Source organism: Anser brachyrhynchus (genome assembly GCF_964034855.1).
Source record: "Anser brachyrhynchus genome assembly, chromosome: 1".
NCBI classification, from domain to species: Eukaryota; Metazoa; Chordata; class Aves; order Anseriformes; family Anatidae; genus Anser; species Anser brachyrhynchus.
Genome location: NC_137694.1, coordinates 93,674,615 through 93,689,205, shown reverse-complemented (window position 1 = coordinate 93,689,205; position 14,591 = coordinate 93,674,615). Strand labels below are relative to the sequence as shown.

General features: G+C 35.4%; 1 protein-coding gene across 6 annotated transcripts in view; it reads right to left on the bottom strand.

The window, feature by feature from the left end:
* Window positions 1-14,591, bottom strand: part of CBLB (Cbl proto-oncogene B) — a 137,300-nt gene that overhangs the window by 25,136 nt on the left and 97,573 nt on the right. For all 6 annotated transcript variants that reach the window (XM_080576532.1, XM_080576533.1, XM_080576534.1 and 3 more), the window contains 3 exons: window positions 13,859-14,062; window positions 5,196-5,381; window positions 2,217-2,582 (listed from right to left, as the gene is read on the bottom strand). In XM_080576532.1, the coding sequence (XP_080432658.1) occupies window positions 2,217-2,582; window positions 5,196-5,381; window positions 13,859-14,062 (756 nt within the window). The remainder of the gene's footprint in view (window positions 1-2,216; window positions 2,583-5,195; window positions 5,382-13,858; window positions 14,063-14,591) is intronic.

Sequence of the window (14,591 nt, the reverse complement as noted above, 5' to 3'; positions counted from 1 at the left end):
GAGAGATGAAGTACAGAGGGAAAACAACAGGTACAGCATGATGAGCATAGTTTTTTAAAACTCCGTAGTGCAGTACCTGTCAGAATTCACCCCGTACCTGCATGATTGTCTTCCTGATTCTTGGCTTTAACTAATAGTAAATAGCTTATATTATGATAAATGAATAAGGGATGAGAAGTCATGAAATGTTACCCTTGTGAATGTGCATACAGCCTCAAATGGTAATTCAGAGTTGTCAGTTTTTCCACGTAACCAAGTCGCTTCGGCTTATTACCTGAAGACGACTTTTAAACAGCATTTGGTTAAAGAAATACCTATATAAGTTCTCAGCAGTACAATAGCACTTCCACACTTAGTGGTTATTCTGATTTGAGAAGCATTCATTCTATCACAACTCAAATGCTATATGGCTCTATTAAGGTATAAACCCAGTATCCTTTTAAAAGCAGATAAAAAACTATAGCATTTTAAACAACAGTCTATCTCTAAATAAAATTTTGGTCTTTTGCCTTAATTCTGAAAAAAAGAACATTCTAATTATATATGCTACCATAAAATTCTTAAGCACCTTTCATCACATACATCAATGGCCTTTACCAATACTAACTGAATTTCAGTAGCATGCTTTCAAAATGACCACAATATCTATTTAAAAAAATGAAATAAAGTTAAATAGCTTGTGACCTTGGGAAAAAAAAAGCAAACAGAGAAAAACTGATTTCTATCTGCTGTGATCAGAACTTCAAATCCAACCTACTTAGCACAAACTATATAGTCTTCAAGTAAAAAAAGAGCAGCAAAAAAAAAAAGAGAGTTAATAACCTGCACTATGAATAAATTACTGAGCTGCTTTGATAAAACCGATTAGAGCAGAACCATGAATTTTTTCTTAGGCCACCACCATTTGGTTTCTTTTCAACTCCAGGCTTCCCCAACACTACAAAGTTTTGCAAGCTATCTGAAACTGACTAATACTAGGACTACCCCTCCACACTCTTCTCTCCAAGATATCTTCAATCAATGAATGGAAACAATCCTCATTTTGTCGTTGTTTTGTTTTTTGAAAGAATAAACACCATAGTTACAGACATACACACTATTCAGTGCAGCTAAGGACAGGCAGTCATACTTCTTAGATGACAAGCAGATGCCTCCTAGCCAAACAAAGTTAGAGAATCAGTGGAAAGATTGCAAGTGACAACTCCAAACACCCTCAGCACTGAAAATGGATTATTGGATGTTGCACTGGACATTTGTCCAAGAGAAATAAAAAACTGACACAGAGAAATTACAGCAACATTCAACTCGAGCAGTTGGAGCTCTGACTTAAGTCCAAAGAAAGAAGAATCCAGTTAATGATATGTGCATTACTGTAAATAACTGAAAAATAAAAAGGTAGCCACAACGCCAATTATCCTGAATAAGGTTTAAAGTACTGATAATAATACCAAATCAAACAATGCAATACGGGAGTTGTGCCACTGCACACTTTTAAGGATGCTGCCCATATTGCCAGTTGTAAAGAGAAAATAAATGGTTCTACATTTAGCTTGGCTTTGGATGTATTTGTTTCTTCTTTTTTATGATCAAGGCAGGTTAGATCATTTCCATTACTGAACATCATCGCAAAAATAATGCTCTTTTGAAAATAATGTTTTACTGGTGAACAAGACCACCTTCCCATTAACATATTAAGCTTATGTTAATGCATACAGTATAGCCGACAATTTAAGTATATTTATATATATCATGTGTACATACTATATATCTTACAGATTGAAGGGGTTACCAAGTCCTTATCTCACCTATCATAGAAGTAACCAGAACATCTATTTCCCATCATCACATATATAAATCATTTTGGTATAAAACACTTTCAAAGTATACCTGAGATGCTGCATAACTGAAGTTAGATTATGCACCAACTGTATGAATCCTTTGCTAAAAGAATATAGCAAATCTAGAATTCTGTCTTCAAGCCATTTTTAGAATGTTCTATGTCAAAACTGAATTCCAACTTAGACCCTCGTACTGTTGCTTTGCAAATTGCATTACAAGCCATTTATTTATGGCCCACTTATTATTTACAAGCAACAAGAAATATTTAGAAACAGCACACGATCACTGACCAATATAAAGTAGTATTGTAGACAATGCAAAACAATACTGCAGTAGGGTATCATATTAGGCTTCAACACATTCAGCTTATTTCATACCTTGGCACCTTCCACAGGCAGCTCGTGACGTCTGTGTTTCCTCATAAATCCTGGCTCAGAAGTTACGCGGTTGTGCCTTCCATTTATGTTGGAAACTGCAGTCAGTCCTGGTTTGGGAGAAGCATCACTCCCTATTCGACATCCTACTAACTGACTTGTCCCAAACACATCTCTGGGACACCAGCCTTCAAGGGGCATTGGCTGGTCTCTGGAAGGCACACTTTCCGGATGATGCAGGTGTCTGCTTATTCTGTTGTCTGGTGGAATTGGAGGGGGTCGTTCTGGTGGAGGTGGTGGAGGATCACGCAAGGGAGGTGGTGGTGCTGGCAAAGGTTTGTCTTGTTTCCTCACCATACAAGGAGAAGACTAAACAGAACCAGAATTAACAAAAAAAAAAAGTTACATATAGGCATTCATGCTCCTTTCATGATCAAATACAGTTTTAGCATTCCTAACTGAGATATTTTCAATGCATCAGAAGAGAACTTGCCAGTAGGTTAAATGTTAGTCTTGTCTTTTCACTATGCGGACTACCTGGTCTCTCTTCGGAAAGCATAATGCCATTTCTACTGTTGCATGAATAACCCAAGGAAGGAGCAGGAGGAGAGAAAAGACAATTGGCTCAGGCAGATTTTTATATGGCTGATAGCATTTTTCCAGAATCCTTTGCTCTGGTTTCCATAATGGTTCCTTTGAATCACTTTTCAAGCTGCTGAAATGGATTCTAAGGAATGCTAGGAAAAACAGACCTGATGCAGGAAAAAAAAAGGGGGGGGATCACATCCAAAGGCAAATGACTTAGCGACATGGGATGAGCACAAAAAAAGCAATGATGAGGACACAAGTGGAAGGAGAAAATAAATATTTTGGTTTCATTGATATATCAAGGGATGACTCCACTTTTTACATGATGCGCGTTGTTTGACGCCAATTTAAACCACAGTTCAATTCTTCAAGTAACATATTTATAATGTATTTATGTTTGCAATTATTTCATCTGCAAACAACTTTTGCCAGAGAAAAAGTGATTTCTGTTCTCAGAATTGAACTGTCATAAATGCTAAAATGTTCTTCAAACTTAAGTGTAGGATACTTAAAAGCTGAAAACCAAGTTATCAGAAAGAAAATGTATAAAGAACAGTATAGTTTATAAAAGCAGAAATAAAAAATAAAATAAACAAACAAAAAAATATTCTCATTAGGAGTGAATTACTAAAAGCATTTTATGAAATTATGTTTGAGACAGGTTTTTCTAGGTGTTCAGGAAATGTTTTCCTCCTACCAGCAGTCACAACAATAAATACAAGATTATTTCTCACGGATGGTGTAATTTTCATGGACTCTGCATAATATTACCAGTTTAAGAGAGTGAGGACACAAAAATTTTTACAGGAAGAATATTATTTGGTCTCACTTCCCTTGAGAGCTGCCCATCACTATTTTTTGGGCAGCACCTCAATGTTCCTTGTATTAAAATTAGGTATTCTACCTGCAGGTCTATTAACATAAATAGGACAGTATATTAAATAAGTATTTAATTAAGCTGCTAATTAATTTTCATTGTTAAGGAAGCAAGAAAACAGTTGGGTCCAAATTTTTTGTTGTAGATGTCTTCTATTACAGAAAAAGGAAAGTTTTTTGCCTGAAGTAGTATTTTTGGTAGAACAAATTGTCCGTTTGTTTTGAAATATGCACTTGCAATTCTTTGTTGTCCTCCATCTTGTTCCCCTTGCACTCCAAAAATATTATATATTTATAACATTTAAATATGCAAAGGAAAATTTTAAGGGAAAAAAACCAGTAGTTTTGAAACAATTTCACTGAAAAACTTAGAGCAATATTAGTGGTATTTCTGATTTTCTTTTTGTTTGTTTATTCAAATCCACAAACTTTGTGCAAATCGTCTACTGTAAAATACATTTTAATGGATGTGCCAGACATCCAGCTTATTTTCTCAATGTGCTATAATTTCCCTTGTATAAAATAAAAAAGTGATTAAAGAAGTGTGATAAAGAAACTATTCTAACTTCTATTTTCTCTTCTAAATTATAAGCCATCAGAACTTTGAAAAGTTGATTTTCAACCTTGAGGTAAAAACCTGAAAAAACAAACATGGTACTTCAAACTGGATATATATTATGAGCACACAGATTTCAGCTCATATTTTAAACTTGAATTTGAATTCACCATCTAAAATCAAAATTTTAGACCTAATATAATCTAATTCCCTATCTATATACAGCAATTACAACATATGATCTACTCATAACAGAAAGAAACAAATATAGCTGTTTTCTTTCATGCTTACCCCCTCAAAAAATCACTCTTTAGTATCATTAGTTTCACAAAACACAGCATACAATTTATTAACTATAGAATCTTTAATATTTCCCCTAAAACACGGTTCACAATATATGCCACAAAGTTTTGAGAGCAGGGTATCTGTACGTATTTTTCTTGTTGGGGGTACTTTGGAAGTGATTAAGTCATTATCAGAGCATAACATGTGATTTTAATGATATAACGACTTTTAAATCTACTTTCAGGAAATTTTTATTTCTATTTATTTTTATGAATCAGGGTTTATTACAGAACTGATCCATTACAGCAGTGTCAAACTGACGTCAATGTCAGAGCATAACCAAGTGCAATAAAACCATCAGATTAACAGGTCACATCTGACCAACACATGTAGCAGTAATAATCTGACTGTGTAAGGTATTATGCAAAGAGACAGGTATTTCCAAAGTCAATCGAAGGAGCTAAGAGTCTTTAGGTGACATAATCAATGTGGATCTAATCTAAAGCTTTTCTAAGCTATGGGGAATTAAAAGTCTATTGGACAAATTCCTGCAAAAGAATACATACAGAAAATTTCCTAATAGTCAGTATTCCAAAACAAGCAAGCTCACCTTTAAAACAATCATACAGAATTTCTCAATACTCATAAATACAGAAATAATGGTCAATAAAACTTACTTTTGGTGACCCAGTTGGGCTGGCACATGGTGACCGTGCTACTCCCTTCTGAATGAGATCCAGACGAGGAGGTACAGGTGGAAGACTAAGATGTGGGATTTGCAGGGGGTCTGGAAGTGGTTTTCTTCTTTGTGCAAGAGGGGAAGATCCCGGGGAAGTCACTGGTGAATTCTGCCTCTCATTGCACTTCAAGACAGGACAAAGAAAAATTAGAATTTATCTGATGATCAAATATACAACTTTCATTCCATGACTTGACATTTGATATCTGAAAAGTATTTACTAATAGTAATTTAACATAATGGACACCCTCACTACTATTAGTTAATAGCAGCATAGGTACTCAGCTCTTGATAACTGAAACAAGTCTAAAAGTCATTCTAACTCAAAACCACATTAACTTGTGATTAAAATTCCAATCATTGCCCCACAAAAAGAAACAATCACAAATATAAAGAGAGATTTTATGGCAGTACTGTTACTCTTGATAACCTTTTCATTAATACAGAGTACTTCATTATCAAAATTCTATGTGTGACTTTTTAAAGCTGGATGCCCATGATATTGTCTGCTAACTGCAAGGCATATTCACATTATACCTCCACAGAAAAAGGAATGCATGTTTTCTGAAAACTCAGGAAAAAAAAAAGCAAAATCGTCAGCAAGCCAGTAGATGAAGCAGTTATTTCCTTCCTCATTTATTTGCTGACTTAGAAAAATCATTTTAGGACACTTCAGCTTACCATTTTAACAAATACTAAGCTAATGATACACAGACAATATCTTCCTCAAGTGACAAATCATGATTTTTTTCTTGACTTTTTTTCAAATTCATATGCACAGTAGAAGTTGAGTAGTGTTAAGTTACATTTTTTAACTATTTAAAAATAAGAAAGTATGCTACAAAACAATGAGAACCAAAGATTTCAACCCCTCACTCTAGGCTCCACCCATTTTTGCAACCAGTTTTGTAACTGCTCATCTGGGTGAGTTCTAACACACAGTTTATTTTTTTGCATAAATAAGTTAAAGGCACATCTGTGAACCCCCTTGCAATTGTATCAGTGTACTGTAAGTAAACCTGGATGTTTATGATGTCCTGCATTTTCCCTGACAGGGTAGCTGGAAGACATTCACAGCAGGCATTGGACTCCGGTCATTTGTGCACTGAGGCATCCTGGTATTATCACTATGTATCTGGCTTATAGAGGCTTTAAGAAGACGTTCTTAAAGAAAGCACATAAAATTGCTCACAAAAATGCACCCATCTCTAAGCTAAATCACTCTGATCAAAACTTTTCCCTTCTGACCATAAGCTTCTTATCACCAACACTGTACAACCCATACTGATGATGGGGACGGGACTAGGCAGTTCTTGAACAAGGCAAAAAAGTCATCATTATCTTTCTTTACATATACTGACTATATTAAAGAATCTGACAACTTCATAAATTCGAAAGCAGATCCAGGAAAAGTATCTAGTATCCTAACTCCTTACTCAACACTCTGTGTACTACATCTTGGTGCAATATGCTATTCTAAACAAAATTGGGATTACTGCCAGATTTCCATCAGAAATAGAAGCCACCACGGTATTACTGGATAACATGGTGAGAAAAAAAATGAGAGGGAGGAGTGAAGAGATGTTGAAGAGCTAGGAGTCTGAGGTTCAATTCCATTGCTAGAACGATTTTTTGGTGACACTACAGTCTTATTATTTGGTCTAAAGGTATAAGGTCAGTGTTGCAACTAAACATTCAATTTCAAAAGACAGACCAATTTAAAATTCATGCTCTTCATGGCTACCAGAAGCTTCCAAGCTTCTCTTCGGTGAAGTAGTCACAATGTTCATATTAAATGCTTGAATAAAGCATTTAATTTGTCTTTGTTTCCTTTACTTGGTGAATGTCCCTGACCTTGACTGGAAGGCCATGAGGGTAAACACATGACTGACAGCGAGGTGCTCAGCCTCACTGAACACTGTGAAAAGGGAACTAGTTGAATAACTAAGCTAGATACATGTCTCACAAGCATGCCTGAGCAACCAGAATTATAAATTGACTATAAACTGAATGTCAATTCATTTTCCTTAACAGAAAGCATCCATCAGTTAAATAGCACAATAAACACCGTATCGCTGAACAGCATTAGTTCTCAAAGTTCAGTTACACCTCCACCAAGCATTCCTAAAAGCCAAGAGCCATGTAATATAACATATTCAATCCTTTGGCTTCAGCATCAGACAGAACATGAATTTATTTCCCAAATCATTTGAAATAGAACCAAAAAAGCAGGTCTCACGTCTCCAAAAAAATACTATTATTTAACATAAAAGGAAGTGCTGTAGCGAGTCTCTACATTTATGGTGTTGCATAACATATTGTGCCTCAGACAGCTGGGAATTGCTGCAGAAGAACTAAAACAATCTTAAATGTAATAGGAGTTGGAAACAAAGAATAAGTAAACAGTAAATACTGAAAACAGAGCACTGGACTGGTAAAATTTGTTTGGAATTTCAGGCGTTCAAATTGTTGTGTGATCACATTAACTAACGTGACTTCCGATGAGAGCAACCTAACAAAGTCTCAGCTCTCACACTAGTTACGTGAACCCACAACTAAAAGAACAAAATTTTACTGATAGCATTTTAAGAATATCCACCACTGTTTCTCTACTACAACCTTCTCTTACACAGTTCTGCTCTAAGGAATCAACGGAGAAAATGATACACACTTCCCTCAAAGAGCCAGCCCAGCCCGCCAGTCTCACGTGTTTTTGCAACAACAACAGTGCAGCTCCAGCAGAAACAGAAACACATTTAAAACCTGCTAGGGGCTGATGTTCTTCTGAGATTTATGGAAAAAAGTAGCTGAATGACACACTTAATATGTAATGGCAAATTAGAAAAACTAGAGCGATATGCAAATTCATTTAAAATTCAAAATTGTTAAAAGTTGTCATGTTTTCAACTCTGTTGAAACAGGAGATTCATCTATGTGATAAACTTTCTGTTCCATATTTATTTGGTATTTAGTTACTTCTACCCACTGTATTTCACAGATGGTAAATCACAATTGCCAAAATGAAAGGAAGTTTTTCAAAGCATTAACTGTGCGAAAGGCCTTCATTTTAAGCTTACATCAATTCCTTGTTTCAGAGGAGCAAAATAATCTTTAAGTCCTATGAACTACCACTGCCTACTGATGCAAGGGAACTGATGTCGGCCAACAAGTTAATAACTTATGAGTTACGTGAAAAAAAAGAAAGAAAACAGCTGATAAAAATAACAGCTACTCTGCCCTACAAGGAAGCTTAATCCATGTAACTGCTTGGGTGCTGAAGTAGGAGAGAATGATTTGCTGGGAGAAACTAAAAATTATGTTTCCTTGTTTAGATCTATGCTTACTAACAATAAATCAAACAAATAATATCCCCCAGCAACAAACAGATCTTTGTCAGCGTTCAGCATCAGATTTCCTTCATATTCCCATTATAAAACAAAACATATTTTTATGTCCTCCACCCAACCTGCCTAGCTGCATCGCTGTTTGATGTTCATTGACAGCTTGGCCAAGAAGACGGCTGCGTTTCATGTGGATGCTGGGGCATCAATAGAGGTATATAATAACTACATCTTTTAGCACAGAATGCAACCTCTCCCAACAACAAAACCAAATAAAAACAACCACAACAAAAACACTCCCTAAGCAGAAAATATTTAAATTAGTTCGTCACCTATTGGAGATTTCTGTGCATTTTCTTTTCAGTGGAAATAAAGGAGCAATGAGAGTAGCACAGTGAGAAAAAGATAAGCAAGCAATTAAGACACAAACTAATACAAATGAACTGGCAGTGACAGAAGACAGAAATTCAGCATACAAAGGAGCTCTGCTGCAACACAGACCTGTGCAATAAAGATGTAATTAAGGAAAAGAACACAGACTCCTTTCTAAGGACATGGATTTCATCTGGTAGGCATGACTGCTGCCAAGGGACAAGCAGCTGTGACTTACTTCACTATTGGGCTGCAGAATGGTGCACAGTTGCATCATTCAATCAGATGCATCTATTACTGGGAAATACTGGAATCAGTTTGCCCCCAGTGGTTATGAATTTAAGCCTCTTCTGACATTGATTACAATTTCTAGTGAAGCTTTGTCTAATGGAATTATTAACAGTCAGGCTAATGAATCTAGAGTTTTAGTTTCAAACATCTTTCTGCCAGACAGGCACATGCTCAAAGTACGCTCAACGCAACCCTACCAAGTGCCTGACTCAGGAATATTATCCTGATTGCTAGTGTGCTGCTGGAACTAACTCACTAATTTACAGATTGCATAATGAGACATCTGAGAAGGTCCAATCAGTCATATACCAAAATTGGACTTTTCATTTTTCACATTGTCCCCTAAAGCTTCTTCATTTATAATGGGATGAGAGTAACTCACATTTCTGTTACTTCTCATTAGGACATGTTGTGACCTAGGTAGATTAGTATAATCGGGATTTGAACATTTGTACAAGGATATAAAGTTACATCACTTAGCACTGATGGCTGTAAACAAGTTTTACATAGATAGGCTTGTTCTTTATTTGATCTCTCCTCCTGTGCTGACCCAACAAAATGCATGCAAAGCAGGGAGATGGAGTTAAAGCTGTGAGAAGTCAGCACCACACTGACTGCCCAAGGGAATTGGTAAGAAATATTTTAATGAAGGGAGGCATGCTGCTCCTCAGCATTTATTCCTCTTTCAAATACTATGAAGTAAGCAGATAAAGACTGTCTTGTTGTGTGGTATGAGTTCACTAAGTTTCTATAAACCATTTAGGCTGGGCGTTATGAAAAGGTTCTTCACTAAGAGGGTGGTCGGGCACTGGGACTAGCTGCCCAGGACAGTGGTCATGGCACCGAGCTTGATGGAGTTCAAGAAGCATTTGAACAACCATCTCAGACACATGGTCTGATTTTTGGGTGTTTTTTTGGGGGACCCAGGAGTTGGACTCAATGATCCTTGGGGTTCCCTTTCAACTTGGGATATTTCATGATTCTATGAATTCACATGTATGTGTAGGTTAAGAGCGTGCAGCTGAAGGGAAAGCCTGGATACATATTTGAAGTCTTTTTTTTTTTTTAAAAAAAAAAGTCAAACCATTATTATTTAATACATGCCCTTTTTTTTCTCAGAACAATCATTACCACAGAAGTTACCTTAGTAATATGGGAAATGGGGGGGGGGGGGGAGGGTCAAAACAGTCTTTTCCCATATTTTGAGAGCCAAGTTCTTTTGACATGATTTGTTAAAGTCCAAACTTCTTACTCTGTAAGAAGCCTAGTAATGACAAACAGTGGTTTTCTGCTTTGACAACTTCTTATAATGATTTTTAAGTAATGGTCTGAATCAAAGTCAATTTTTGGGACACTCAGACAGCTAGGAAATTAATTTCAGGGAAGCTGTCAACTTCCCAGACAAGGTAACTTCAACTAGTTTTAGAAGAAATTGCTCTTACTGAATGTTAATTCACCCTAAGCTGTTGAAAACCTCAGTCTCCTATACTGGTAGGGCGTTCCTCTTTGTTTTCATGTAGTATCAATATGTTATTTGGATCAAATAATTATCATATAAATTCAAAATTATTATCTCTTAACAAGGAATTCTACACTATGCATTTTCCTTGTTTTCTTTCTTTCCAAAGAAGCGTATAAAGTCAGGTCTTGCACAAGGTAAAGTGACAAATAATTAATGCTTAATTTATCTGGACAATTGAATATTACAGAGTATGGAATAATAAAAATAGTCTGACATTCAAATGCCCTCTTTAAAATTAGAAACACCGTTTTTAAACATTTATCTGAACCTGTAATCTGCACATTTTTGATGTGTGTTTCCTAACACGTGAGGCTAGCAAAGCTTTGTTAGGAAAAATGGTACAGAACTGAGAAAAAGAACACTTTGAGCAATAACCGCATTAGCTAACCTGATACCATAGTGCTGGAAATTTCTCAGTGATGAGACAATTAGCAGAGGTTTTGGCACCACTCTTTGTTTTTGTTTCATAACGAATTACCTGAAGACAATTTGGAAATTAAAAAAATAAGCTGCTTGATGAGGCAGATAAACAGACTAATTGCAGTGGATTTCCTTGAAGCCTCTGATATAGCTGATCTGCTACTGTGTACACCTAGCAAGAATGATTCATTTTTCTTAAAGTAGATACATTTACTCATTCCATTAAAGAATAGATATGTAGCTTTGTGATTATTTTTTTCCTTAAAGCAGTTTCAAGTCTGAGGTCCCCCAGGGATTTAATTCAGGCACCCCTTTTTGTTTATGAGTATGCTTCAGAGATACAGTGATAAAGTGCACAGCTGGTAGTTTTGTGATATCTGACTTATATCCATAATTCATAGAGGTACAGCAGGTGATAAAGTTATAATCTTCTTTACACATTAATGACAATTTCAAAAAGTAGGTTGTTTTTTTTTTTTAGCTTTCCAGTTTGTCTAAAGAGCTCACTTATAAAAACCCAGCCAGGCCCTTTAATCTAAAGCAGTAAAAATTAGAAGTAAAAGCTTAGAAACATTTTAACAATGCCTCTCCTTTGAGGCTTTCAAGACAATAAGGATTGATTTGCAAATTCCTGCAATACATCTTGAAGCCCTACAGTCATTTTCAGCAGAGAGCTGGTGTCCCTGGAATTCTGCTCATCTATCAGGTTTAACATGGCAACTTGGTATTAGCCAGGTATGCTGCAACAAGGTTTTCTCAGCAATACCACGTGGTCTGGCAAGGTGATTTGAGACAAAATCAGCCCATTTGATTTTCAAAGGTTAACAGTTTTACGTTGAGAAAGCATATAACAATTGTTGAATTAAAATAAGAATCGACCTATATGTTCACTAGGATTACAAAGTAACAACAGTATTAAGTTGGCTACAAGAAGTAAATGATTCTCTTTGTCCTCTCATCTCCATTGTTTCAACAAATCAAATGACTCTACAACACAGCCATTATGCAGTACCATGTTTATATTTACAGCATTAACAAGAAACAACAGAAAAATTCAAAAAGGGTAAAATCTGACAAAATGTCAGAGAGGAAAAAAAGAATTTATTCTATCAGGCTCTAAGGAAACACTATTTGACAAGAATAACAAATGATGATTAAAAGAAATAGACAAGGCATTAGTTACAAAAATTGTGTATAAATAATGACATTTCACATTTGGTGGTGAGGTTGAAAGCATAACTGTGCTTTGGTAACAGGTTTAAGACGACAACAGCAGCTGAAAATCACCAGATGACTTGATAATTCAGGATTTTCAAGAAAGGACTTAAAGCTAACAGAGTGGGAAACAATGTTCCTAAGCTTCAGGGATAATTATTAGGTTTCTTCCACTGAACAATGAAACTAATGACAAAAATAGCAAGAAGCGAAGCAGTCAAGCAGTAGGTAGATACTGAAAACAAGACTTCTTATATTAAAGCCTACTGTTCCTTCTTTTGATAAAAGCATAATGCGTTTTTGCCTTATCGTGGAAGTGATAGTGTTATAAAAGTCCATCAATTCAAGGCTATCTCGCAAAGGTCTGGCTGCAGACTGCAATTTAAGTCCAGGCAGGAGGATAAACTGTTCCAAGAGTAGGCCATGTTGTACTAAATACACAACACAAGAATGATTCATATGACTTAAGAGGTTAGCAAGGATATCAGACTTATGTATATTAACTGACAGATACTTCCAGATATGAGGGCAAAACACTTTTTTTTTTTTAATAACAAATACAATGATAAGGAAATTGAAGAGTCAGATGTTACAGAATTAATTTCAAGTCAACTATTCAATCTAGATGACCTTAATAAAAGGTAAAATATAGAAAATGCACTGTAAAATTCAGTGTTGCACGGCTCATGACAGTATTATTGAAACCTAAAATGTAGTGGTGAACTCTGAAAACAATCAACAAAGTACAGTTTTGTTGATGAAAGTGCTTATTTATCAGTGATTAAATGTGCAACAAAACATCTAAAGATCCCGGAACAGAATATATAGCACTTTGAGAACAAAACCATTCCAAAGCACAATATTACTATGAATAATTTCAGATACATTTTTACCTCTAAAAGTACTGAATACTAAAATGGATTTTATGTTACAGAAAAAAATATAGACAACTTACATGAGGTGTGATAAAAAGGCATTTGTGTGCAATACGATTTGGGTTCCAAGTCACCTTTACAAAGCACTAATATTTATTACCAATCAAGAAATTCATGTTTCATCCTAAAACATTTGGTGCATGTGTATACAAGTACACAAGTGCAGAAAACTGATAATAGATTTGTATACATGAAATTTTGTGTTATTTGAGAGACTTGTCCATAAAGCATATTTTGGTTAAGAATCATTTAGTGCAAACTCATGCTTCCATCACTATAAACAGGTAATTCTGCTCACGTCAGTTGAGAATCTGGATTTTTTTCTCTTACTCAGCGTCAGTTTTCTTGTTGCAATATCAAAGCATTTTGCTTTTTCAGCCTGAGAACTTTTCAGTGAGTTGCTGAAACCTTCAGCATGAAATGCAGCCTATCATTGTTTACAGTCATCCACAGCTTCATTCACAAACATACAGCTTTATCTGTTGTACTATATTTGAAATTTTACCTTTCGGACTGAAGCCAAGCGATTCATCATTAAAGACTCTTCCCTATCATCATCGTCATCCAAGTCCAGCATGGGCATACTAAAGCTATCAATAATACTGCAACACCTGGAGTTTTCATCCCTTGGATCAAAGGGATCCACAATGATTGGTTCAGTTCCTTTGATTTCACAGCGGCAGAAAGGACAGCCTTGGCCATCAGATTCCTATAGCAAGATAAAAAAACAGCAACATATATTATTAAAAATAAAAACAGAAGTACTTTTTAAAGTATATAAAATATAAGGTCACTATCTCTATCTTTCTATATAAAAATGCCCTTTCCAGTGTCTCTAAGAGCTTGTAAAGAAACACTGGAGTAAACAGGAAACAGTTCCATAGATATTTCACTATAGTAAATAGTAAAATGACTGTATTTTTTAAAATGTATTTTTAAAGCTGTCTGTCTTCCACATGTTAAGCTCCATTTAAAAATAACTAATCAAAAAGTAACTGCTATCTCTAAAAAGCATCAAAAATTGTAACTGTCTCAGTATTATAGATCAGGAAATACCACCTTGCCTCTTAGGATCATAATTTTCATATTTCTTCAGAGGAAAGAAGGTGAGGTGTATAGACAAGGATAATGCATTCTATTATATATCTTCTATATTAAATATGAAATATTTGGTTTTCATTTTAAGTTAGAAAATGCAAAAGAGCTTTAGATCATGCAGTTCGTATTCTCTGAAGAAA